Source organism: Bos indicus, chromosome 2 (genome assembly GCF_029378745.1).
Source record: "Bos indicus isolate NIAB-ARS_2022 breed Sahiwal x Tharparkar chromosome 2, NIAB-ARS_B.indTharparkar_mat_pri_1.0, whole genome shotgun sequence".
NCBI lineage: Eukaryota > Metazoa > Chordata > Mammalia > Artiodactyla > Bovidae > Bos > Bos indicus.
The window spans coordinates 135,686,829-135,714,031 of record NC_091761.1 but is presented as its reverse complement, the minus strand read 5'-3'; the positions used below and the strand labels follow the sequence as shown (position 1 = coordinate 135,714,031).

Sequence of the window (27,203 nt, the reverse complement as noted above, 5' to 3'; positions counted from 1 at the left end):
TGGTTACAGGGGGTAATTAAGGAGGCTGTTAAGGAGGTGATCAATGCTGATGAAGTGGTGTGATCTAGGGCTTCCCAGGCGGTGCTGGCGGAACCGACTGCCAATGCAGGAGACATAAGAGATGTGGGTTCAACCCCTGGGTCAGGAAGATCCCCTGGAGGAGAGCATGGGAACCTTCTCCAGCATTCTTGCCTGGAGACTCTCATGGACCGAGGAGCCTGCTGGGCTACAGTCCATGGGGTTGCAAAGAGCCAGACACAAAGAAGCGACTCAGAGGCATGCATGGTGGTGGAGACTTTACTGTGCCATTATGCAGCCAAGAACTTGGTGTAAAGACTTGGACATTCCAGGGCCAAGGCCCGGTCTCCAGATCCTCTGGGGATAAGCATCTTTCAGTCTTAGGAACACTCCCTTCCCCTTCAGTCCACCTTCGGGCAATCTCAGAAGGAAGGGGCTCTGGGCCCAGCTTGGACACCCCCCACGTACATGTATTCAATAAGCCTTAAGCACGCCTGAGAGCTCGGCCCGCGCTGGCAACCCTGAAGTTTTCAGGGGCTGACGGTCCAAAGGGAGCCTGGAGATGGTGACGAGCCCTGTGGGCTGATGCCCTGGGTTCCGGGGCTTCGGGGGAAGGCGAGGGCTCCCGCCCCGGCCCTGGTCGGCAGGTCGAGGGTGCTGGAGGCCAACCGCCGTCCTGCTGAGACTTTTCCTCTCCGAGCCGAGTCAGGACTGGGCGGGCGCTCCGACTTCCCAAAGGCTGTGCCCGCCCGTGCCCCTGCCGGCCGCTGCCCTGGGCCTGTCCCCCCAACACAGCCAAGCGTCGGGGGCTCAAGCCGGGATGCGAGGTGGGAAGAGCGCCACCCGCAGGACCCCGGGCTCTGCTGCCCTCTAGTGGCAGGCCCAGAAGCTGCTGCTCCCACCAGAGGAAACGAATGAACCGCAATTACTTTAAAAAATAATATGATGACAACACTCATCCTTTACAGTCTGAAAAATGCCTTCTCAGCCAGTTATAGGCTGCAGGGGGAGGTGCAGGATACTGGACTGAAATCATATGGGATTTAAGCCTTGAGTCAGGTTCCAACTGGTTATGTGACCTCAGACAAGTCGTGTCACCTCTATGAGCCTCAGGCTCCTCATCTGTAAAATGGGCGACAAAATAGGGTTGTTGTGGGAATTTCCTGGCAGGCTAGTGGTTAGGACTGCGTGCTTTCATAGTTGAGGGCCCAGGTTCTCAGGACACAGTCAAAATAATAATAATAATAGAGCTGTTGTAAGGATTAAAATATAGAGACTTCCCTGGTGGCTCAGACGGTAAAGCGTCTGTCTACGATGCGGGAGACCCAGGTTCAATCCCTGGGTTGGGAAGATCCCTTGGAGAAGGAAATGGCAATCCCCTCCAGTACTATTGCCTGGAAAATCCCATGGACAGAGGAGCCTGGTAGGCTACAGTCCATGGGGTTGCAAAGAGTCGGACATGACTGAGCGACTTCACGTTCACGTTCAAGGATTAAAAGGCCTTATGCCTGGTGCATAGTTTGCATTGAAAACAGAAACACCATGATTGTTACCATAATAACACTTGCCCAGTCTGCCATATATCCTGATATATCATAATACTTTCTGTAAAGTCCTTTTTCAAAGTGCCACCTCCTTTAATCCGCATTATCGTTCCAGTTTAACAGAGGAGGGAATTAGAGCTCAGAAAGGGGAAGTAACTTGCCTAGAGCATCACGGCTTCTAAGCGGTGAAACAGGACCCAAGTCGGTCTGCTGACTCCAGCTATAGGGCTCACTTCCCCACACCCTGCTTTGGAAACTCGAAAACAACTTAAAATTCCCCTTATCACCGTATTTAAATAAACAGGCACAGCCTCTGCCCCCTTCAGCCTCTTTCTGCACCTTCTCCCACACCTGCGCTGGCATCTAGAATGCCAGAGCTAACAGCTGATCCCCTCCTCTCCTTCCTGACCAGATCCCCGGCCCTAAGCGTGGCTCCCAGAGTTCGCCCTGCCTGCACTCCTGCACCCCACCCAGGCTGCTGACTGTTCATCCTGTTCTTCACGCTGCTCAAGGGAGGAGATTCCATAACTTCACTTCCTCACCCGCCCAGGTGTCTGTTACAGTTCCCACAGTTGGGAAGTTCTACTTATGTCTAACCAGAGTCCCCTCCTGTCGCAGTTTCAGCCCCTGTCCTTTTGTTCTTTCTCCCAGGAGTGTCAGAAATGTACTCTGAGCAGGACATCGGAAACCCAGAGAGAAGGACCCTGGAGTGGGAAAGGGTCACTCCAGGACAGGAAGTGAGAGCTGAGCCCAGGTTCAAATCCAGGTCAGGGCGGCAGGAGTGGCTGAGCTGGTCTCTGGTGCCCAGGGCAGCCTCACCCAGGCTGGGGTGGGGCAGCCTCACTCCCAGCATGTGGCTCCTAGTGGGGGCTGGTGTGGGAACTGAGGGGCAGAGCAGGTCTGAGGGGACACGCCAAGTGCAGGCTCGGGAGTCGCATGGAGTTGGCTTCAAGTCCCCTCCACACACCTCTGCTGGGCGTCTCCTCTGTGCAGGCGCTGCAGGCGGCCCCGAGGAGGCCTTCGTGGACTCCACAGTCCAACAGCGAGGGGAGAGGAATCCCAGAGCGGCCAGAGGGGAGGTTGGGAGACCGCATATGTGAGGGTGATCATGGAAGGTCTCCTGAGGCGGTGGCATTTTGAGAGTCGGACCATAAAGAAAGCTGAGCACCAAAGAATTCATGCTTTTGAGCTGTGGTGTTGGAGAAGACTCTTGACAGTCCCTTGGACTGCAAGGAGATCCAACCAGTCCATTCTGAAGGAGATCAGTCCTGGGTGTTCTTGGAAGGACTGATGCTGAAGCTGAAACTCCAATCCTTTAGCCACCTGATGCAAAGAGCTGACTCATTTGAAAAGACCCTGATGCTGGGAAAGATTGAAGGTGGGAGGAGAAGGGGACAACAGAGGATGAGATGGTTGGATGGCATCACCGACTCAATGGCCATAGGTTTGAGCAAATTCCAGGAGTTGGTGATGGACAGGGAGGCCTGGTGTGCTGCAGTCCACGGAGTCGCAATTTAACTGAAGAGCAACAACCGAGGAATGAGAAGGGGCCAGACCTGAATATCTGAAGGGAGAGCATGCCAGGGCAAAAGCGCAGATGGGAAAGAGCTTGGAATCTAAAGACCAACCTGAAGGGCCCAGGGCCGTGAGCCTGCACGGGGCTCTCGAGTGTGGACTCGCATGCGGCCCTTCTCTCTGACTGTCGGTCTTCTTCCCTGTGAAATGGGACCAACAGTCCCCACTCGACATGAAGACGGGCACACAGGCCTTAACCAGGCCTGGGGAGTGGCCAGTGAGGGCGGCACTCCATCCTTCCTCTAGCGACACGCCCATCTGTGCCAGCCTTCAGGGTTCACATTTATATATATATATATTTACCTATTTGGCTATGCCAGGGCTTGGCTGTGGCATTGGGATCTAGTTCCCTGACCAGGGGTGGAACCCAGGCCCCCTGCCTTGAGAGCAGGAGTCTCGGCCACTAGACCACCAGGGAAGCCCCATCCTAGGCCCCAGCCCAAAACCATCGCCACCAGGCGCGGGAGACACCTGACCATTCGGAGAGGTGATGGAGTGTTCTAGGGGCTATTCAAGGGCACAGCATTTCACAGTTTATAAAGCATTTCCTCCCATTCTTTGATCATTCCACAGAATTGGGTGGCTGTGGAAATATTCACAGTTGCTGGATGGCCGCATGTCCCGCTGTCCCTGGCCCACAGCCAGGGACAAAGAATGTCAGGTCCAGAACCTGCTATTCCTGCCTCCATGATGGACTTTAAAATTCCAAACACCTTTCTTACCAGACTTCCTTCATTTGAGGAAAGGATTGGGAACTTCTCTGGTGGCCCAGTGGCTAAGACTGTGCTCCCAATGCAGAGGGCCTGGGTTTGATCCCTGGATGGGGAACAAGATCCCACATGCCTCGACAAAGACCCGGTGCAGGCAAATAAATTAATTAATCTTAACAGAAAAGAAAGGATCGCTTTCCAACCACATAGATCCCTCCCCCAAGGGAGGTCCTGGCTCACAGCTAAGCTCTGTTGGAATCAGAAGCTGAGCCTCCATGTAAACCCGGAAAAAATACTGGAGCAAGACAGATCCTCAGGCCTTCTCACGTGGAAGCACAGCAGGAGCAGGCCAAAGTCAAGGTCAGGTCACAGACTCAAGTCACTGACTCCTCTTTGTGACAATAAAGAGCTTCGCTCCCAGAGGAGGGCAGATCCTGGGTCTCTGCTTTGCTGTGTCCTTGTCCCGCCACCTCCGTTTCCCCTTTCAAGATGTAGCTTGGGTGACACCTCCTCCAGGAAGCCTGCCTCGATCTCTTGTAATAGCTGGCTGCTCCCTTATTTGTCCGCCCACAGCTGCAGGGCGCCTCCCACCAGGGTAAAGGTTCTGTTGAGGTCTCACTCACAGGCACAAAGTACGCAGACCTCAGTGGGTTGTCCCCAGATGAACGGCCTGGGTAAACAGCATCATCAGACTCCTCCCGGACTAGTTACTAGTCCTGCCCCAGTACCTCCGCCCTGACCTCTACCCCTCAATTAGTTTTGCCTGCTTTTGCACTTTATGCAAATGCAATCACCCAAGAAGCCCTCTTTTGTGTCTGGCTTCTCTCTCCTCCTGCAGAGTTGCAGGTGGCTTATTCGCATCACTGCATAGCCTTCCCCACCTGAGAACAGACCATAATTTATGCATTTTACCACTGATGAGCATTTGGGTAATCTCTAGTCTTTTTGTCAGTTAATGACTGGTACTGCTAGGAATCGTTCCTGTCTTTGGGGGCACGTGTGTACACCTTTCTGTTGGGTGTATATGAAAGAAAGAAGTGAAGTCACTGGGTCAGAGGGCGGCAGGTACTTGGCTTTAGAAGATGCAAACTGTTTTCCAAAGCAGTTGTGCCGATTTACACCCTGCCAACAGAGACAAGCTTGCCCAGGCTCAAAACTGTCTCGGAGTCCTTGCATTTCAACTGTTCACTCGTCTGTCTATTCCATTAGGGATAGGATGCCATCCAAGGATGCATCCAAGCCCCCACTCCCACCCCCACCCCCCCCGCCCCGGCCCACAGGAGACTCACATGAGAGAGAGAAGGAAGGGGTCAGGGAGAAGCACACAGAGGGCATCCCGGAGGTCCAGTGGTCAGGACTCTGCATGTTCACCGCTGGGTGTCTGGGCCCAATCCCTGAGTGTGGGACTGAGACCCACCAAACCACGTGGTGTGGCCAGAAATAAAGTGTCATAAAATTATTCTAAACAGACTTCAATAAGTTAAAATCCACTTTAAAAAAAAAGCACAGAGAGAGAGAGGAGAGGGAAGGAGGTGGTGGGGTGGGCAGGGAGGGAATGAAGGAGACGTCTCCCTGCCGGTGGGTGGCTGCACGCTGGCTGTGCTGGGGGCAAGGGCTTGCTGGGCTGAAACTGCGACTCCTGGTTCACCTTAAAACCTCACTGTGCCCTAACAATGAACAACTGAGTGTCTTTCTCCACTCATTTCAGGTTCAAGTCTTCCAAACAATAGGCTGTTTTCTGGGAATTACCAGGAGGGGCGAGGATAGCAGGGTCCTGGGTGGGAAGCCTTGGAGATGAGCCCCTGGAGGCCCCTGGCTTAGGGACTGGCCAGCAGACGGCCCCAGGGCCCCCCAACCCCAGACGTGCCTGCCCACTGCCCTCTGCCTCCGCAGCAAGTACAGGCAGGGCTCTGGGTCCTCGGCCAAGGCCGGATTCCAGGGCAGAGCCTGCTGGGCAGACAGAGGGGTGCCCCCAGGACGCCAGATACACCCCCCGAAGCCGCCCCACAGGTGAGCCCATCTCCCTGCCCAGCAGCACAGACCCCCGCAGGGCCGCCCCCACCCCAGCCCCCCGCAGCCTGGCCCAGTCTCGGTGTCAGCCAGAACCCAGATGTGCCAGGGCAGCTGAATGAAGTGGGCTTGCTTCCTCTGCTTTGCCAGCCTGTGCCTCTCCACGGGCAACATGGGCTCTCTCCATGCAGACTCAGCACTGGAAGAAGCGGAGGGGCCTCTTGGTCTTCACTGAGCCGGGAATCTCGTTCCTGGACTTTCTGCGTTCCTTAAATCCTTGAGAAACAGAGGCTTCACCACCTCGCGAGGGCTCCCTCAGCCGTGCAGTTCTGACACAGTGGAAGCCATCGTTCTCTGCAGCTTCGCTAGGGACCAGACCCTGTCAACTTCACATACTTTATTTCACGGTGTCTCCATGAAGGAGGGGTTATCATTATCAAACCCATTTTGCAGAGGCAGGAGCTGAGGTTTAGAGCCATTATGCGTCTGCTTAAAATCACGTTTTTCTGGTATGTGTGTATACATATATAATATACGTGCATATATATTATATACGTATATAACACACATGATGTAATGTATATAATATGCACATATCTAATGTATAAAAATAATTTTTTCCTACCTCTGTCTAATGAGAGGCCCTAGAAACAGTGACAGCACAATAGCCATGAGTTCATAGGTCTTAGTTCTAAATACCACACTCTAATAAAAAGGAATCACGGGCCTCAGAGAAATGGCTGATTCTCTCCCGAAAGGGAAAATAGAAGATGAGCCTGGAGCATCGTGCTGTACCAGAAAGTAAGGAAATGCTCAAGAAAGCAAAAACAAAAAAAAAGGATGAGGGGCTAGACACAGAAGCTCATCTGAAAGAGTTCCCAATGGCCAGAACGGGAACAATTTGAAGAACAAAATAAATAACTCAGTACTGAATTATAACCCAAAAGATAAGACAGATAAAGGCATGGTCCATGCTGAGAGAAATAAATGGAGAGGGGAGGGAACATCTTCCTTAGGGAAGAATTCAAAATCATATCTGTAGATGTAGCTCCCAGAGGGTGGAGCATGTCTTCTCCCCGTCGAGTGTGGGCTCCACTTGCTTCAAGTAACAGAGAATGAGAAGGAGAAAATGGTGACTGCACAGTGGAAGAGCCCGGCAGACACCAGCTCAACCATGCAATCAAGGCGGACGGGCCAGTAAGAAGTCCACGGCCACCACGCGCCTCCCGGAAGGTGACAAGGACGCTTCACCCTGGGGTCTTCTCCCCAAACCCGCAGCCCTGCCCGGTCAGGAGCAAACCATCGCACAGGCCCCAGGGGAGGGACAGTCTAACAAAACGCTGAACTCCTCAAAACTGGCAAGGTCGTGAAAAACGAGGAAAGATTAAGAAACGGCCGTGGGTCAGAGGAGTCTAAGGAGACGTGATGACTACATACGACGTGGGATCCTGGACGGGTTGAAGGAGCCAAAAAAAGAAAAAGGACGTTAGTGGAAAAACTGGTGAAATTGAAATAAAATCTGGCATTCAGTTAATAGTCATGTACCAATGTTGGTTTCTTAGTTTTAACAACTGTTGCATGGTCATTAAGACGGTACCAGTAGGGAAACTGGCCAAGGAGTGTCCAGAAGTCACTGTACAGGCCCGCAAATTTTCTGTAAGCTTAAAAGTAATTCCAGAGTAAGAGCTCTGTGTTTAAGAATCACACTTCCCCGGTGGGCCAGGGGTTAAGACTGCGCTCCCCAGTGCAGAGGGCACGGGTTCTATCCCTGGTTGGGGAGCTAAGATGCCACACACCACCTTAAAAAATGACCCTGGCTATAGACGTAGGAACCAGAACTCAAATTCAAATGTCTGTCTGCTTAGCCCATACGCTCCGGGCTCCCCACACCATCTCATGTTAGAAAGTTGTTCCCGAAGCCCACTTCATGGGTCTGAGCCTCTCCCCATCCGCCCACCTTCACCCTCTCAGCAGACCCCATCTGCTTTCTCTCCCCACGCCCTCCTCTTGAGAGACGAAGGATGCTCCTAGCCGCTCAGCTGTGCTCACATCCCCAAGGCCACTATTCCTAGGTCCTCCCATTCCCTGGGTGACTTGGGTTTCAGTGAATGTTGGCCACCCTAGCACCCACCCCTCCTTTGCAGCAGCCATGTGATCCTACGTGGGGATCCATAGGGTTCCAGAGAAATTAACCTGGTTCCAGAGAAAAGCATACGACTTAGGTGAGGTCTGTTAGCGCACACCAACCCTGGCCACTGTGATCAGCACAGCGGGAGCCTTACGACCCACCCAGGTCCAAAATGTCCTGGGAGTTTGACAGGGGATGGTAGGGTGAAGGCGGGTCTCTTCCTCAACCTGGGATGTAAATGAAGAAGAGTCTTAGTGTGAAGCCTGAGGACAGCAGAGCAGAGGAACCGGGAAGCGGGGCTGCCACTGACATCTCTGAGCCACTGGGTCCGGCCTTGCCTGAAGCATTGCCTGAAGCATACACTGCCACTCCCCTGGCTGAGAAACGCCCTCCCAGAGGAGACCCTGGGAATGATATCTTATCAGACAAAGGCAGAGGCGACAGTTCTTGGCAGATGGGATTTAAATGAAAGATGTGGAGTGGGGAGATTATCTGCATGGGCCCCAAATGCAACCACAGGTATCCTGATAAGAGGGAGATCAGACAGACACATAAAGAAGGCAATGTGACCACAGAAGCAGAGCCTGGAGTGATGCGGCCACAAGCGCAGGATGCTGGCAGCCACCAGAAGCGGCCAGGGACAACTCCCCCTAGAGCACACCGCCCCTGCCAGAGCACCGCCCTGCCCACACCTGGATTCTGGCTCAAAGACTTCAGGATGCCGGTCTCCAGAAAGGATAGAAGAAATTCCTATTGTTTTTAAATCGCTTAGTTTGTAATCATTTGTTAAAGAAGCTGTAAGAAACAAATCCAAGAACAAATAAATCCTCCTTAATATTTAAGCCTATTTGAATCTATTGTTTTGCCCAAAGCGGTCTAAATGACATGCAGCTCCTCTCATCATGGTCTGGTCAAGAGGTGAACTCTACAGAAGGGGAGGTCCTAGGGGGAGGTGAGCAGTCAGAGAGCCTCCCGACCTTTTTCCTTGGCTGCTGCAGGTCTTGATCTCCCCAGCCGTGGTGCTCAGGCTCTTGAGAGCCCGGCTCCGCAGTTGACGGCGTGTGGGCTTCTCCCCAGTTGCAGCACCGGGGTTTAGTTGCCCCCTGGGGCACGTGGGATCTTAGTTCCACGACCAGGGATCGACCCCGCATCCCCTGCATCGGAAGGTGGATCCTTAATCCTGGATGATGGGAGAGGCCCAACCCTCCATCTCTAGCTGGGAAGCGGGGCTGGGGTCCAAGCGGTACCATAAGGCTCACAGACTCCAAGCAAAGGCATTACGGGCGTTTATTTACAGGTAAGTTACAGCAACCGGGGCCCACACAGGCTCAGGCCAGAAGACTCCAGATCTGTCTACACAGATAGGGCCCAGCGCCCAGAGCCCCTGCCAGCCAGGTCCCTGCCAGAGGGACCAAGATGGGCAGGGTGGAGGGCAAGAAAGGGAGAGGCCAGGTTCCGGAGGGCATGAGCCAGAGCCATAAACGACCCTCATCCCTGAAGTGTGGACTCGGAGGAGCTGGAGGACAGGGGAGACTGTGGAGGCAACCCCCTCCTGCGTCCAGCCTGCACCCTCGAAGCCGGGCATGAGAACAGGAGCCCCAGCGGCAGCGGTGGCGGGGGGGGGGGGGAGGCGTGGGGACACCGCAGGTCCCCTGCACACCTGTCCAGGCGGCGGTGTGGGGTTGCTGTCCCGGGCCACGGCCGCCATCACACGGGGGGCCCCCCCAGCTTGCTGGTGGCACTTGAGACCCGCTTATTTTCCCGCAGGTTCCGGAGGCGGGCACTGAGGCTGCTGATCTCCTCCACGTAGGCCTGGGGCACCCAGCCCTTCTCACCATCTGCCAGGCGCACCCCCTCCAGCCAGCCTAAGGGCACACAGGCCGGGGCAGCGTCAGTGGCATCCAAGGAACACCTGGGCCCTGGCGCAAGCCCCATCCGCGCCCCGGGGCTGAGAGAACACCATCTCAGCATCTCCCGGGGGCAGGAAGGGGCACACCTCTCGCAGACTGGTAGGTGGATTTGTGATCTGTTGTTCCCGATGCTCTCCGAGGAGGGATTTCCCCACTTCTCCCCCACCGGTTACTCTCAACCCTACACCTTTGCAAGCGGGAAGTTCATCTTCTTGTCTAAATTGATTCTTGCATGCTGTGGTGGGTGAACCCTGGTGTAGCTTTTTCCTGTGAAGGCTTAGCCGTCTAGCTGCCTCCTGCCCCCAAAGCCCCCATCAGGAGGCCTGTCCAGGGGTCCATCTCACCGTCACTTGTCCGCATCCTCACGGCCAGGATGTCCGTCTTCTCCAAAGTCAGTTCGTCTGGCTGCAATGCCTTATATGTTCTGACACACTGAACCTGGGGGTGGTCTGAGAACCCAAGGGAGAATGAGGGAATCCCCAGGGTAGGATGGGGCAGGGCGGGGGGAGAAGATAGCGGGAGGGAGGGAAGAAAGAAAGCGCGGCTACTGCAGCTCATCGCCGGACCACCCTAGCCGCTCTCCTCTCCGACCCTAAACACGAGTGCTAAGTGAGTCCAGTGCCTCCGAGCTTCGATTACTACTTCTGTGCCCTGGGCTCCCAGCTTCCCAGCTCAATTCAGTATTTTGCTCCTGACCTCCTGGTCTGTCTCTACAAAACAGTAATGGCCCTTTGTATGGCGCAGTGGTAAAGAATCCACCTAAAAAAAAAAAAGAAGAATCCACCTGCCAAGGCAGGAGACAAAAGAGACATGGGTTTGATCCCTGGGTTGGGAAGATCCCCTGGAGGAGGAAATCATAACCGACTCCAGTAATCTTGCCTGCAGAATCCCTTGGACAGAGGAGCCTGGCGGGCTGCAGCCTGTGGGGTTGCACAGAGTCGGACGCAACAGCACACACGCACCCTTCGTGTGAAGTCATGCTGCTCTGATGCTCCCTCCACACGCCCTTCTCAGCGGAGACTCAAACCCCACCACGGCCACTTACAACCCTCCAGGGCTTCCCGCTCCTCTGAGAATACAAGTCCTCCCACGGCCTCCAAAGCCTTGCACAGCCTAGGTTGCCCCTGCTCGCCTCCTCACCTCCTCACCTCCTCACCTCCTCATCTTCCTCTTCCTCCTCTTCCTCCTCGGTCAAGCTCAGCTGCACACTTGTCATCGTGCTGTTCCCCAAACACTCCAGGTTCCCTCCTGCCTCAGGGCCTTTGCACGGCTGTTTCCCCTTCCAAGAGTGCTCTTCCCAGACACCAGCGTGGCTGCCCATCCCCATCCTTCAGGGGCCTTCCCTGACCACCTCCTTGGAGGGGCAAGTTCACTCTCCAGCCCAAATACCTCTAACGCCAGTTAGAGAATCAACTCCAGTCCAGGCCTCAGCCCATTCGACCACACTCCCAGGTGGACTGGGAGTGTCAGGAAAACCACAGGCCTCGCAGCCAGACCAAGCTTGAATCCCAGCTCACTGACCGTGGGCAAGCTGCCTAACAGTCCCGGGCCGCAGTGTTCTCAGATACGAAGAATGAATCTACCTAAGGGGGTTGTCGTGAGCAGTACGCATTCCCTCTTCCAGGTGATCTCCCCGAGCCAGCGATCGAACTGGGGCTCCCTCATTGCAGGCAGAAAATAAAGGCGTATGCAAAGTCCTCGGCACCGCAGCACATGGAAATTACTGGGTGGAAACGAGCTTCTTACCTTCCTTTTCGTTGGCTCAGCCCTAACACCCCTGCTCAAAAACCCTGCATAACTACCTGGCTCCCACCACGCTCCCACCAAGGCGTCCTCTGATTGGGCTGCACCCTGGCTCACCGGCCTCATTTCACGCCCAGAGAAGCCTCTGGATCAGCAGAGCAGATCCCTCGGCCTGCCGCCACCCGCGCCCCTCCCGGCCACTCTGCTGCTGTCCTCTCTGCAGCTGATGCAGAGCGACAGACAGACGCAGTTCCAGTCCCAGCTCGGCCGCTGACCGCTGAACCCGGACAAGCCACTTGCCCTCTGCGAATCTGTTTTCTAATTCATAAGAGGGGCTTCTGCGGGGATGGCATGAGAGGGTGGGCAAGGCTGCATCCTCTCCAGCGTGCTGACTGCACGTGGAGCCCGCCCGTCCCCCAGGGTCTCGCAGACCCACCCCGCCCCAGGCTGACCCCTCTCCCTGCCGGCCCCGCGGGTAACACGGTGCCCAGCGCCGGGGGGAAGGGGAGCGCGATGCGGCACCCAGCCCCAGGAACGTGGCCCTCGTGGTGGGGGGCAGGCTGCTACCTTCCCCCTCGCTGATGACCTCCTTGTCCTCCTGAGGGCTGGAGGGGCACATGGCCGAGATCCACCGCTGCTTCTCACTCCTAGGGAGAGGGAGGCTGAATTGTCCCAACATGAGAACTGCAGTCTCCCGGGGCCACAGTGGGGAAACCAGGGCTGGGAGGACAGGGAATGACGCGCAGACGTGGGACCCGGGTCACCTGTCTCCACCCCAAGGCCCACCCAAGCCAGCGCCCACCCAGCTCTGAGGATGGGCACAGAACAGGTCCAGGGCCCCCTGGATGCCGTCCCTGCCAGCTCCAGCCTTAGGCCACCATCCTGAGACAGAGATGAAAGGCTGTGCCCCTGCCTGGGGGGTCTGCTCCCTAAACCCAGGCCCACTCACTCCGTCCGGGCCCTCAGCAGGAACTGGTGCTTCGTGCGCTGCCCATGGAGGAGCTGAAGGAGGAACACGTGGCCGGGGATGCCCTGCAGCTTGAGGCTCAGGTCCTTCACCTGCAGCTCAGCCATCTTGGCGTGAACGAAGACGGCAAACTTCCCCAGCCTAGAACAGGGGGGCGAGGTCAGCCTGGACCCACCCTCGGGACGAGGTGACTGCTGATGGGAAGAGAAGAGAAGGCATCATCTGTCCCTAGGACCCTCCTCAAGAAAGCGAGGCTGCACAGGGCAGTTAGCAAAATGAGGACTGCAATCTGCCTGGCTCACTGATAGAGGTGGGAAGTGATGGAGACAGTCCCTGCCCCTGATCTCCTTGGCTCACTGACCTGGCAGGAGGTGATACAGACAGTCCCTGCCCCTGATCTCCTGGCTCACTGGCAGAGGCGGGAGGTGATGAAGACTGTCCCTGCCCCTGATCTCCTGGCTCACTGGCAGAGGCGGGAGGTGATACAGACAGTCCCTGCCCCTGATCTCACTAGCTCACTGGCAGAGGTGGGAGGTGATAGAGACGGTCCCTGCCCCTGATTTCACTGACTCACTGATAGAGATGGGAAGTGATGGAGACAGTCCCTGCCCCTGATCTCACTGGCTCACTGACCTGGCAGGAGGGATGGAGACGGTCCCTGCCCCTGATCTCACTGGCTCACTGACCTGGCGGGAGGTGATAGAGACGGTCCCTGACCCTGATCTCCTGGCTCACTGACCTGGCGGGAGGTGATGGAGACAGTCCCTGCCCCTGATCTCCTTGGCTCACTGACCTGGCAGGAGGTGATACAGACGGTTCCTGCCCCTGATCTCACTGGCTCACTGACGTGGCGGGAGGTGATACAGACGGCCCCTGACCCTGATCTCCCTGGCTCACTGACCTCATGGGAGGTGATACAGACGGTCCCTGACCCTGATCTCACTGGCTCACTGACATGGCGGGAGGTGATGGAGACGGTCCCTGCCCCAGGCACACTTTCCACTCTCTCTGAACCTCTTTCTGAAGCCTCTGTTTCATAGAGCCGCCTGGGCAGCTTCCCTGCTGAGATCTGCAGACTGCTTTGTGTCTGTCTCCATAACCAGTGTAGGAGGTGGACTCTGGCTCGCGTGCTGCCGTATCACAGCACCTGACTCTGCCAGCCCCGCTCTTCGGGTCTGATAAACCCTTCTAAGAAAGGTGGGCGGGTGGGTAGGTGGAGGGTGTTCCGTAGTCCCTTCCTGTCAGCCGGCCTAGACAAAACCAGTATCTTCCCCTGCAGACCAGGTCCCTCCGCAGTTCCCCGTTCCACCGAAAGTCGCCGGTGAATCCCCCGAGGCCACTCAGGCCTCCACTCGCTTCTTTCCTCCCCGCCACTCACCCGGCCAGCAGCTGTGCCCTATCGTCTGCGTCCTTATTGTCCCCGGAGCTCACTGGTCCCCATGCCCACTGCTACTTCTGGAGCCTCTGCGCTCATCTGGGCAGTTGCAGGAGCTTCTGGTCTCTCCCTTCCAGTCTGTTCTCCAAACTGGCCTCCTCCGCTTAACTCTCCATGCCCTCAGAAAATCCAACCTTTCTGCCGTGGCTTTCAACACGCCAGCTTCCCTCTCTCGCCCATTTTTCTACAAACTCAGCCGCACTGGGCTTCATCACCCCCCAGACACACCGTGCTCTCCATGCTTCTGTGACTTGGCTGTATTTCTCCAGGCACCTCTACCTGGAAAACTGCTGCGTATTCTTCAACACCCAATTCAAACGTCCCTTCCTCTATGAAGTTTTACTGAATCTCATCCCACACCAGGGAATACTACAGTTAACCCTTCCATCAAAACCCTGAATAGGTGGTTTTCAGGATTTATTTTCACTGTGCGAGAGCGCCTGTGAGCTTCTCTAAGTTCCCAACACCCTTTGGAGGACCCAATACAGAATGGGGATTCAATGATGCTTCACTGAATGAATAAATAAATCAGAACTGAACTCTTTCCATGGCATAAGACATCCATCCCTCCATCCTTAAGGCTTACTTCATTCAGGGAGTCTCCCAGACTTATGATAATCACAGCTAATGCTGAGTGAGTGTTCAGTATACGCCAGGCTGTGTGCTAACCTCTTCATGTGTTGTTATCACAGTGCATCTCCCTACATGGTAGCCTCTGTTTGACAGATGGAAGACAGGAGAGCGCAGTAAAGAGCCTGGGATCTAGCGTCAGACAGACCTGACCTCCCCTGGTTCCTGCTCTCACTAGCTCCTTGATCTCGAGAATAACCAGGGAGGCTACTTTCCAGAAAGACACTCAGGACTAAAGGGGAAAATCCACGTAGCATGCCTGGCACAGGAAAAGTGCTCAAATGTTCGTTATTATCACTACGGCTCAGGGGCGGTTGTGCATTTAGTCTCTGCTCCAATTGGCTTAAGCTCAGAGCAGCTTCACAGTTCTTGGCACACAGCCCAGCCCTTGATTCTCCAGAAGATGGACTTGCCCCAGCTCTGCCTTTCCTGGGGGAGCCTCTCACCTTTAGGGTGCCCTGGCAGCAGAACCTGGCAGGTGGACTCGTTGTGAGCCCACTGGTGCGGAAGAAGAGAGCTCCAGTCTCACCCACCAGCACCCCCATCCTGCCCAGACTCACTCCTTCCGCCGGGAGAGCAGCAGGCAGTCATTGAAGAGGTGCAGGTACACCGCCTTGCTGGACAGCTTCAGCTTGGCCGGGGGCACCGCGGGCAGGGGTGCCAGCTCCACCAGCTCCCCGTGCCGAACCAGCCAGCGGGCCTGAGAGATCAGCGGGAAGATCTGGGAGGATGGAGGAGGCAGGGGTCAGGCCAGGGGCAGAGGGCAGGGGGTGGAGGGCTGGACAGTGATGAACTGGCCTGCAGTCCCCAGAGAGGAGGTGACAGGGCTGCCCCTCCAGGTACCCCAGCTCCCAGGCTGAGGGCGGATACCTTGCCCTCGAAGTGGATCTTCTTGCTCAGATGGATGAGCTCCTCTGTCCTCTTCATGGACTGCACACTGGCATTGCACTCTTGCACCAGCTGCGGAGACCATGGGGAGATCACCCGCAGCGCCCCCAGCCCAGGCTCCCGCAGCCCAGCCTCAGGCCCCCACTTGGAGATGAGGGACTCTGAAGACTGAGGCTCCTTTAGAGACACACAGGGGTTCCGGGGAGGCCCCTGGGAGCCAGACACCTCCTCCCTGCTGAGCTCACCTCCTTGAGGGCATTGAAGGCCTTGGTGGCCATGTCTTCATCTTCAGAGCCCTGCGCTGTCCGCTTCAGAATGTTCTGGAAGGTGGAGTCAGTGCAGCGAGGCAGTGTGGCCTCTCCCAGGCACCCTGCTCTGCCCTGGGCGCCCCAAGGGGCTGTGAGGATAAAGAGGTCTCTCCCCTACCCAGCCCTCCCCACAGCCTCGTGCCCTCAGGTACCTCCACCAGCATCTTGAGGCGGGTGATCCTCTGAAACGGCAGGATGAGGAAGGAGGCGAGGGGCAGCCGCTGGCACACAGGAGACTCCTCCAGGCGAGCCAGGATGCCAGGGAACTTGGGGTTCTCCAGGCTGGACAGTGCGGGCGGGAGAGGGTCTGCAATGACAGGGGGCCCCGAACGCGGGATCCCGCCTCCAGCCGCCCCTCTGGTCCTTCGGGGCCTCGGCAGGTCTGGCCTCCTCGTGGTCAGAGCCCAGGGCAGGCGCCCCAGGTCAGCCCTCCTCCGCCCGGCCTCTGCACCTACTGCCACTGGAACCCCGCCCCCCTCGCCGCTCCCCTTTAGAGCCCCGCCTACAGCAGGCGCTGGTAGGTGCGCTCCTGGTAGGCCTGGTTGGTGACGTAGGGCAGGTACACGCGCCGGAAGGCCGGACAGTGCTGCAGGACCACGTCGCACACGCTGAAGCGGAGGACGTCTGCCTCCAGCCGCTGCTCCAGGTCCTGCAGGAACCTGAAAGGGCAGCCAGGGGTCAGGGCCGGGGCCAGGAGGAGACCCCAGAGGCGGGAGCCCAGCCAGCCGCAGCCTGGCTGCCTGACTCCCCTCGAGGCCGGGCCACTGCCTCACCTCTCACTGGTGCTCTTGACCTCGGGCAGTTTGGAGAACAGCCACTGCTTGTCCTGTGTCCCCAGGCACTCACTCAGCTCGGCCGAGCCTAAGAAGTGGCCCACGGCCACTGACAGACTGTGGATGTAGGAGGCCTCGGATGTGATCAGCTCAAACTTGGCCTGAGTGAGGGCGGATGCAGGGCTGAACCCTGAATGCACTCGCTTCGCCCACCAAGCACACCCCAGCCCTGGATACCGCCTCCCTAGATTCAGCGCAGCTCCGGTCCCCTTTCCTTCTCCAGCCCCATCCGGATCTAGCGCCAAGTGGGGTTCAGAGACAGCCTCCTGCTGCTACTCCGGCTGCAGCCCAGCTGAGCCCAAATTTGCAGTCCGCACGGATCCGGCGGGGCCCGGATCTACCGGCCCTGGCGTCTCCGTGCACCCTCCCGCCGACCCGGTTCCTGCTCTAGGACCTGCTGGGGGCGCGTGCACCCTGCGTTTCACCCTCTGCGCCGCTCCTCCCTCCCAGGCCCCGCTTTCGGGGGTCTTGGTCTAGGGTCCTTGCCCTGGTCCTGCCGCACCCTAGGCCTTTCCCCGCTGACCCCGCCCCGGCCCCGGCCCCGGCGCACCTCCTGCAGTCTCGCCGGCCCCCAGGACCACCTCCTGCCACCCACCCGCCCCCGACCCCTGGGCCACCCCTCCGCCCCCGGCCCGGGCGCACCTCCTGCAGTTTGCAGTCGCGCAGGCTCAGCGTGGCCAGGACGCCACTGCCGCGCACGTCGGGGATGTCCTGCCACAGCGAGAAGGTGGAGCCCCGCGCGGCGCGCTGCTCCCGGAACGAGCTGCTCGGGGAGAGGTCGGCGCGCGGCGGCCCCGGGCCCTCTTCCGCGCCCTCAGCCTCGTCCGCCGCGCCCTCCTCCTCGCGCTGCTGCCGCCGCAGCTCGCGGGCGCTGGCCACGTCGCTGTATTCCTGGTAGAGGACAGCTGGGCGGAGAGCGGAGGCCGTGGGGCGCCCGCCGGCCCCCTGCCCTGTCCCCGCGGCCCGCCTCGCCTAACCAGTCTTTCCGACGGTTCGAGGAGCGGGACTGGTGACTCGGGTCACTCGCCCACTCATCCCGCGAACCTTGGGCACCTCCTGCATGCTGCCCCCTGTACTTGACGCTCATGGTCCCGGTCTCTCCCTCCCACAGAGGCCCGACCTCTCAGCCCCCCAGATCCCGGTTTCCCGGTACCCAAGCTCCCAGCCCCGCCCTCGGCGAACCCCCCCACGTACAGTTAAGCAGGAACCGGGACTGGCGCCGCTCGCTGGCGCTCCGGGGCCCGGGCGCCGGCTCTTCCCGCGCATCCAGCCTGGGAAACGGAGCGTCAGGGCCCGTCACCGCCCCTCCCCGCCTCGGACCGAGCCTGGGGTGGGAGGTGATACCTGGGCTCCGGCCAGCTGCCGGGGACCCCGCTCAGGTCAACAGGAGCTGGCGTCGCCGTGGCGTCCATCCTCATCTCTACACTGCGCGAGTCTCTTCCAGACGCTTTCCCTGCAGAGGGGCAGAGCTGAGGGAGGCCCCAAGAGCGGTGCTGGGCACCACACGCGTCTCAGGTGTGCAGTGATCCCGCCCCGCCCCGCATCTGCCTCTTGCCTGCTCTTAGCCCCGGGGCGAGCTGGTACCTTCTCGGGCAGCTCCGGGGCCTGACCCTGACCCTGGGCTCAGTGCCCTGGCTGCTGAATTTCGCCCCAAGCGCAGGGAAGAGTGCAGGCGGGTCATCAGCTCAGAGGCCGAGAAGCGCCTCCGCTCAGGCCCCTCGAGGCCCCCGCGAACAGGCCCAGGCAGCCCCGCGGGCCGGGGCTCCTCTGTGCTCAGCTCCTGCTCCGAGGCCTGACTTGGCTCCAGGAACACAGCGTGGGCCTCGGGGCCACCAAGGGCCTCTTCTCGCTGGTACACCCTCATCTTGCGCCCTGACGGGGGTGGGGTGAGAGAGCTCAGGCTGGCATCCAGTGGGGTCTCCCCTCCCTGCCACTGCCCTGGGACCCTGGGCATCAGAGGGATGTGCCCGAGAGAAAGGCCAATGTTTTGCCAGGATCTTTTCCTAGAGTAATGCGGTCAGCCAGAGGGGTGGAGAAAAAGCGAAGTACCTGCTGCAGGGGGCAGAGGCTCAGGAGGCGAAGGACGCCTGCTCACCGTGTGTCCTCAGACAAGTTACCTGCCGCCTCTGAGCCCCGTCCCTTATCCCTAAGATCTATCGCTTGTCCTGCCTGTCTGTAGAATCTGGGGGCTTACTGGTCCTAAAAGAGCCACCCACCTCCCCTCTATCTTCCCGCACCTCTCCTCTATCCTCCCCCACCTCTCCTCTATCCTCCCCCGGCCACCACCCCCTCCCCCGGAGTGACTCACAGGCTGACTTCTTCTCTGATCCGTGGCTGGCCCGGCGCTGTGGCTGTGGGTGCTGGGGACTCCAGGGTCCCTCCAAGGCTGGGGGCTGGGCACCAGGACAGTGTGGCCAGCTGCCAGCCCGGCTAGGCCGCATTCCCCCGCTGGTGGAGAGCTCGGGGTCCGCGCCTCCGGGGGCCGGTGGCCACAGCAGCCCCTGGAGGGGAGCAGGGGTCCCCAGAGACCAGCGGCTGCCAGGTGCCTGCAGCTCCTCTGGAGCTACGGGGAAGAGGTCCAGACACATGGGGCCTGGAGGCTGCAGGACGGGCAGCTCCGCGAAGGACAGGCTCTCCTGCTGGCACATGGCCACTGGGCGGTGGGCAGTGCCAGGCGGCCCAGCCAGATGGGGCTGGAGGGTGGTGGGCGGCCCACAGTCCATTCCTCCTTTGCTCCACCACCCACCAGGGCCTGCAGGGGAGAAGGCATCAGAGCAACACACAGGACAGCAGTGGCCAGTGAGCACTGTGTCCTGGAGGCCTGGACGAAGTCTCCTGCACACACATCTGTACAGCATACTCACACACTTGATTCTATGGTGACAGCTAATGCTTACTTGGCACTTACTTAATGACAGGCCAAGTACTTTACACACAGTAGTTCATGTAATCCTCTGAAGCCCCAACAACCCGGAGTTGGTGCTTTTTTTTTTCTTTTACTTGTGGTTTGCAGGTTCAAGTTGGCGCACAGCATGAGGGATCTTAGTTCCCCAACCAGAGACCGAACCCAAGTTCCTGCATTGGAAGCCAGATTCTTGACCACTGGACCACCAGGGAGGCCCCCTGATCTGATACTGTCATTAGCCCCATTTTATAGGTGAGGAAAGTGAGACAGAGAGGTTATCTGGTAAACAGTGGGGCCAGGATTCAAACCCAGGCAGCCTAGCTCTGAGTCTGTGCCTTTAAGCACCTCGTGCATTTCCTAGCTCCCTGACATGTGATCAGACACACAGATGCATACGCTGCCGCACAGACCCGCGTCTGTTCCACGTACATCCACATGTATCTTCTTCCAGCTGCAGACACTGACATACGAGCTTTCGCAGATACACCCAGACATTCCAAATTCACAGGCTCACACATTCACACACACACTGTTTTTAATACAAGTACATATATTCACTCACTTTCCCAAACACACGCTGAGCCGTCAGATATTTACACATCCGCTCAGGTTTTCTCGCACTCCTGTCCCACTCACACTCACAACACATGAAGCAGAGCCGTCAGATATTTACACATCCGCTCAGGTTTTCTCGCACTCCTGTCCCACTCACACTCACAACACATGAAGCAGAGCCGTCAGATATTTACACATCCGCTCAGGTTTTCTCGCACTCCTGTCCCACTCACACTCACAGCACATGAAGCAGAGCCGTCAGATATTTACACATCCGCTCAGGTTTTCTCGCACTCCTGTCCCACTCACACTCACAACACATGAAGCAGATACAGACGCACAGGCCGGAGGTCCTTGTTGGTGTCCCCCAGCCCCCCTCCTGTGCCCAGAGTTGCTTCAGTACTGAGTGCTGCCCACACCCATGCCAAGCTGGCTGGGAGGGTCACAGATTGGCAGGCAGGCCACCACCCAGGACAGGCTGGGCCGTCCCAGGAGAAGGGCAGGAAAGAGCCCCAGCCCCCCAGCTTGGGGTGAGAGAGGGGACCCCATCTCCCAGCCCCAGGAACAAGACAAGCTGAGTGGGTCCTCTCGGGCAGGAAGTCATCCCCGGCGAGGCTGCTGGAGCCTCAGAACAGGCCTACCAGTCAGCGGGGTCTGAGTCCGCCAGCCCTGGCCCCCGGCCCCTCGCTGCAGCCCCTCACCTCTCCACCAAGGCCCGCTGCGGATGGTGTTTGGCTGCTCCGGCAGGGGAAGCCCTGTCTCTGCCCAGCTGGCTTGGGGAGATCCCACCCAGACAAAGAGTTTGATTCATCAAGCCCTGTGGTGAGGCAGACGGGTAGGGAGGGAGGGAACAGGCAGCAGGCTGGGCGGGGGCCTCCCGGGGCCTGGCCTCGCTGTGGGCAGGCTGGGCAGCAAGGATGCACCCCTCCCCAGAGGCCCGATCAGGCCAAAGGGGCAGCGCCTGCCTGGCAGGGCCGGAACACTCAGGAGACAGAGCCGGAGAGACCAAGGGGCTGAGGCTGGAGGACAGGGATGCTTTAGAGAGCGACCCAGAAACCGAGACCCCAAAGCACTCCAAACCGGAAAACCACAGATGCTGAGATATTCAGGAACCCAGAGATGGAGGCAGAGACAGAGACACTGAGCATTTCAGACAGACCAGATACTCAGAGACAGATGTGAGGCCCAGAAAACCGGAGGAGACAGATGGCCAAATGTCTCATGGTCTGCAGGATTGCCAGTCTCGTGCGGAAGCCAAAACAAAAACAGTTACAATCCAGATTGGAAAGAACCAGCCCAGAGGAAGTGTCAGGGCAGAGGGCTGGGCTCATCTCGACCCAGGCATTCCCGGAAGGCTTCCTGAAGGAAGTGATAGCAAACTGTCCTGATTGGAATACCCAGGGACCCAGTACACAGAGAGAGGGAGAAGGCCACGGAAGCCAACAGCGACAGTGTCAGTGAGCCTGCAGGGCGGGGAAGAAGGGAAGACCCAGTGGGGGCCGCTGGTCTGTGCCCCCGCCCCCCTGCGGCAGCCCCTCTGCCGGCTTCCCCTTCTCTCTCCACCCCCTGCCTGGAGCACAGGGTGGGGCTGCTCCTAAGCACCAAGGACCTCTCTGGGCCCTCCGCACAGGGAGCAAGTCTGTCTGTTTCCTCATCTGGTGAACAGGATAGTCATGCTTCAAAATGCTGATAGGAGAATTAAGAGGACTTCCCTGGTGGCGCAGGGGTTAAGAATCTGCCTTCCAATGCAGGAGATGCGAGTTTGATCCCTGGTCGGGGAACTAAGATCCCATGTGCCTGGGGCAGGGGGTACTAAAGCCCGTGCATGCGCCTCACCTAGAGCGCCCACATACTCCTCACTCGCCACAGCCAGAGAGAAGCCCGAAGGCGGCAAAGGAGGACTCCACGTGCCGCAACTAAGACCCAACACAGGCAAAAATAAATAAAGATTAAAAAAGTAAGAATAATGCAAGGGGACTTCCCTGGGAACTAAGATCCTGCATGCTGCGTGGTGTGGCCAAAAAAAAGAATAATGCACGTAAAGCAGCTCGCACAGAGTGGGAGCTTTGCAGTTGATCGTCACTACCCTGAGTCTTTCTCTAGTCACAAGGATGGCTTGGGCCATTACACAGGTAGGAAACCGAGGCAGTGACGCTGAGACGCACCCTGTGTTGTAGGAGCATGTGGCAGGAGACACGGGGGACCACTGCCACCAGACAGGTCTCTTTTCCCGCTGGAATCAGCAGTCCTTCACACAGAAGCGCCACTTGCTTCTGTCGGCACGCCTGTGCAGGAACACGCGTGTGCTTCTGCTCCCTCATATTCTGGGAGAGTCTCTCCACTTGGGTTCTGGAAGCCCCCTCCCCATGTCAGCTGCAGGGTTAAATGAGCAAAACATGGAACCGTGGGGGCAGGAGCATCTCATATTAAAAAAAAATTTTTTTTGGCCACTCTACACAGCATGTGGGATCTTAGTTCGCCAACCAGGGATGGAACCCGTGCCCCGTGCAGTGGAAGTGCTGAGTCCTACCCACTGGGCCGCCAGGGAATTCCAAGGAGCACTCCATACTAAAGCCTCAGAAGAGAAGGCTGGGTAAATGGAGGGAGACGTGCAAGGCTTCCTTGGAGGAGACAAGGCTGGAGGCAGGTCCCCGGGGAGGAGGTCAGGGGTGGGTTAGCCTCCATCTCTGCCCAGGCCAATGGACAATGAGAGTGACCATCCAGCCAGGATCCCAGCTCTGTGGCCTTCTGTGGATGTGGTCCACTCAACCTCAGTGCTAGAGTGTTTATAGCTTATCTCTGCTGCTGCTGCTGCTGCTACTGCTAAGTTGCTTCAGTCGTGTCCGACTCTGTGCAACCCCATAGACAGCAGCCCACCAGGCTCCCCCATCCCTGGGATTCTCCAGGCAAGAACACTGGAGTGGGTTGCCATTTCCTTCTCCTAGACCCCAAAAAAAAGCCTCCCAGGAAGAGACTGGTCCCAGGTAACCCTGCTCGAGACCTGATCACAGGATCCTCGGGTGCCCACTAGGCAAGGGAACCCACAGGGGAGAGCCCCTGCCAACATTCAAAGCCCTGTGTGACATGGACCAGCTGTGTGACTTGAGACGAATCGTAGACTGGGCCTGGGAATGAGCGTCCCGTCTGTGGAGTAGCTCTGAGAAACTGTTCCCAGGGCTGCAGTCCCTATATTGCCCCGAATAAAACGTAACTCACAACTCTCAGGTTGTGCTTTTTTTTTTTTAAGTCGACAGAGGGTCCCATCCACGGGGTACCCATCACATGGACAGTGGACCCACTCCTCAAGGCTGGCAGGGAGGGGCCCTAGACGCTGGCATGGTCCGGAGAAAGCATCTCTGACCTCCTGTGCCCAGCTTTTCCCTGCCCCCTCCATGGTGCCCCTTGCCCTGCTGCCCGAGGAGTGGGGCCCTGCAGGGCCCCTCTTCTTCTCAATGGAGGGAGCCAAGTGGGAGGTCATGGCTGGAAAGGAGACTCAGGCCACGCAGGCTGTGGAAGCCCAAGAGGCCACCAGCGTGTGGGGGCCAGGATCAGAGGCCTGGGAGGCTGCACAAAGGACTCTCTGGGAAGACTGGTGGGAGGAGGATGGGGCTGCTGGCAGCCGGGGGGGCCCTACCTCAACCAGGGAGCTCCGTCCAGCCTCCAGCGCGGTCCCGGGCTCCAGGCTGCCCTGGGGGCTCTGGGGTCGCAGCCAGGTCCTCAGGGGGCGATGCCAGCATGGCCCTTGAGCCAGGCAATGCAAGCTCCCGGGTATTGTGTGGGGCAGGGAGAGGGGAGGCGAGGGCGGAGGGAACCTCGCAGGCAGGCAGGCGGCTGTCTCAACGTGCCTGCTCCCCGCCCCCCTTCCCCAGAACCGGTTTGGCCAGTCTGGGGTACAAGAGGGGGGCTGGAACAATGGGAGTCCTATGCCGAGGAGAGGCTCTGAAAGGACCCCAGACCGACATCCTAAAGATGAAGGAGGCACTGCTTTCCCTCCCAGGGGACAGGTCACCCTTCCGCTGCAGCTTCCCAAGTGAGAGACGTGCTCAGGGGACTTCCTGGGGCTGGGGAGCATCCCAGAGAATGATGAGCCTTGGACTCGTCAGGGACCCTGAGGACTCTGCAGGGTGCTGGTCCTCGCCGAGGCAGGCGACAGCACCTATAACGAGGTTTTCTGGCAGCTCAGGTGGTAAAGAATTCACCTGACTCCTGGGTTGGGAAGATCCCCTGGAGAAGGGATAGGCTGCCCACTCCAGTATTCTTGGGCTTCCCTGGTGGCTCAGCTGGTAAAGAATCTGCCTGCAATGCAGGAGACCTGGGTTCGATCTCTGGTTTGGGAAGATCCCCTGGAGAAGGGAACAGCTACCCACTCCAGTATTCTGGCCTGGAGAACTCCATGGACTAGTCCATGGGGTCGCAAAGGGTCGGACACAACTGAGCGACTTTCACTTCACTTCACTTCATTTAATGTGAGTGGACACAAGTACTGGGGCTCCTGTTAGTGTGTAACTCTTATTACACACTAATGTGCCAGGCACTGTTCTGAGCACTTCACACACTAAATACTCATTTAATCTCCACCACGACCCTGTGAGATAGACGCGGTAACTGCTCCCACTTTCAAGTTGAGGACGTGAGACTTGAGCAGGTTAAGTACATTATCCCATTTAAATCTCTCATCAGCTCTATGAAGTCCCTATCTTACAGATGATGAAATTAAACTTGCCAAAGGTCACACAGCAAATAAAAGTCAGAATTAATGTTCAAACCCAGGTCTGTGACTCCACTACCAATCGGTGCCCTCAACAACTGCCTGGTACTGCCTCACCAGACTTTGGGGAGGGTCTGGTGAAGAGTGTGTGAAAGTCCACTGGGAGGTGTCTCAGCTGACCTAACTAAACCCCTTTTTATGATTATTGGTGTACTAAAGGCCCTGATGAGCACAGGGCCTTTCGAAGTCCACTCCTAGATCCCATGAGTTCTCCCTTGCCAACTGGTAACCATTCAGTTGGAGAGGTTAGGTCCCTTCACTCCTTCATATCCACCTTGGCCCCCAGAACATCGGCACGTAATGAGGAGACACTGCACAGAGGGGGTGGGGACAAGGCGTCCGTGGGGAGGTGGCACTGCGGGGCGCAGAGAGATTTATTGTCAGTGTTGCTCAAGGGGCAGGAGACTGGGAACGCGCAGAGGGAGGCAATGCAGGGTTAATGGTTTTCAGAGAGCCCCAGCCCTCTCACCCCAACTCCTGGGCCGACCTTGGGGCCGCTGGCCAAGGTACCGTAGCCTTGACTCCTAGCTGGAAGCAGAGGCCCCCAAAGGAGGGAGGATCCTGGGGGAATTAGGGTCCTGGAAAGGAAGTCTCACTTCTCTGGACCCTGAGTCCTGGGCTCCAGGGACAGCGTCTCCTGCTGCAGCGGACGGAAAGCAAGGCTGGGTCAGGCCGAAGCGGAGGACCCTCCAGAGCAGAAAGGGCTCTGGTGGACATAATACAAAAGCAGGGGCGTGGCGCAGGCGAGACTGAGTGATGGCCGGGCCCAGCGGAGATGAGAGAACCAGCGGCCAATCCTCCCTCTGGGCCAAGCTAGGGGCGGGGCCAGAACGCTGACCTTGGGCCTGGGGTGGGCAGAGGGGCGGGGTCAGGGGCGGGGTCAGGGCCCGCCGACCGCACTGACCCAAGCAGCGCCTCGGCGTTGTTCGCAGAGCCTGCTCGGCCAGGCCGCGCCTTACCTAGGTAGCCAGGGAGGCTGGCAGGTCGAGCACGAGCCAGGCGATGAGAGGCTGGGGAGAAGGGAGCGGTGAAAGAGAACGATGGCTTTAGCGATCTTACTCTGCCAAGCGCTTACTAAGTACAAGGCACTTCGTTGTTCAGTCGCTCAGTCGTGTCCCACTCTTTGCGACCTCATGGACTGCAGCACGCCAGCCTTCCCTGTCCATCACCAACTCCCGGAGTTTACTCAAACTCATGTCCATTGAGTCGGTGCTGCCAGGCACTATTCTGAGGGGTTCTGGGGATTCATTCAATTAATCCTCACAACAACTCTAGGGAGTAAATAACTTCTGTTTCACCTGTAAGGAAGCCAAAGCATAAAGAGGTTGTCATTTGCCCAAAGACACAGAGGTACAATTCCAACTCCTACACTAAGAACCTGTAACAATCAGAGCTGGAGAAAAAGGATCTTGAGCAAAGCTAGGAGGAGTTCCAGGACTGTGACCAAGAGGTATTAGTATCAGTCGTGACATCAGTTAATTCACTGGGCACCTAACTGTGCTGTGCACGTGCTTGCCAGAAGTCTTCATAGCGACCCCATGAAGTAGATCCCGTTCTGTAATATGTCCCATTTACAGCCAGTCGGCGGCACAGCCTTAACTTGGACTCTTGTCTGTCCGGCGCCCAGAGGGCTTAGCCTACCTCGAAGGTGATGATGAAGCCCAGACGCACAGCCAGCGGCTTCCCGCAGACAAGAGTGAGATTCCTCTTCGCGTCGGGAAAGCCCTTGTACCTGGGTTGCGGAGGGCGCGTGGTCCCGCGAGGCCCTCGGCCCCACGATTGGCACTTTCACCCTCTCCACCCTAGAGCCTGGCCCGGCCAGGTTAGCAGTACCCTCAGCCGGCTCTGCCCTCTAGTCCGGCCCCGGACTCAGCTTCCAGCGCTCCCAGTTAGGCCCCGCCCCGCCCCGCCCACGAGCTCACTGCCCCGCCCCCAGACTTAGCACCCCGCCCCCAGGCCGAGCCGGAGGGCCCACAGAATCACGGCCCCGCCCCCTCCCGGCGGGCCCCGCCCCCTCCGTGCTCCGCCCTCCGGAGGGCCCCGCCCCCTCCTCGCTCCGCCCCTCCGGGCCCCGCCCCGGGTGAGGTAAGCCAGAGGTGCGGACTCCCGCGTCAAGCTGACAGAGCCGCGCAGTCTGCTGCGGTGTTCCTACCGATACGGGAGACGTGGCAGGAAGTCCGAGGGGAAGGAGGTGAAGAAAACTGCAGGGGCTCCAGGCGGGAAGGCCCTCCCGCCTTTCCGGGCCCAAACGGGTCTGGTTCCACTCTCGCGGGCAG

General features: G+C 58.1%; 1 protein-coding gene across 6 annotated transcripts; it reads right to left on the bottom strand.

The window, feature by feature from the left end:
- Positions 1–9,255: 9,255 nt before the first annotated feature.
- On the bottom strand, positions 9,256–26,813 carry ARHGEF19 (Rho guanine nucleotide exchange factor 19). Of its 6 annotated transcripts, XM_070778250.1 has the most exons (17): positions 26,569–26,813; positions 25,887–26,225; positions 19,008–19,451; positions 18,284–18,571; positions 18,044–18,152; positions 17,894–17,970; positions 17,342–17,604; positions 16,640–16,800; positions 16,373–16,525; positions 16,019–16,148; positions 15,804–15,938; positions 15,541–15,630; positions 15,231–15,391; positions 12,588–12,746; positions 12,206–12,300; positions 10,240–10,344; positions 9,256–9,850 (listed from the first exon to the last, which is right to left on the bottom strand). In XM_070778250.1, the coding sequence occupies exons 3-17, from the start codon at positions 19,420–19,422 to the stop codon at positions 9,693–9,695; spliced, it is 2,499 nt and encodes an 832-aa protein (XP_070634351.1). In that variant the 5' UTR covers positions 19,423–19,451; positions 25,887–26,225; positions 26,569–26,813; the 3' UTR covers positions 9,256–9,692. The 6 variants fall into 6 exon arrangements, with proteins under 6 accessions (XP_070634351.1, XP_070634359.1, XP_070634329.1 ...); XM_070778258.1 differs by lacking the exon at positions 25,887–26,225; XM_070778228.1 differs by lacking the exons at positions 25,887–26,225; positions 26,569–26,813 and having other exon boundaries at positions 19,008–25,862.
- Between the last annotated feature and the right edge of the window lie 390 nt (positions 26,814–27,203).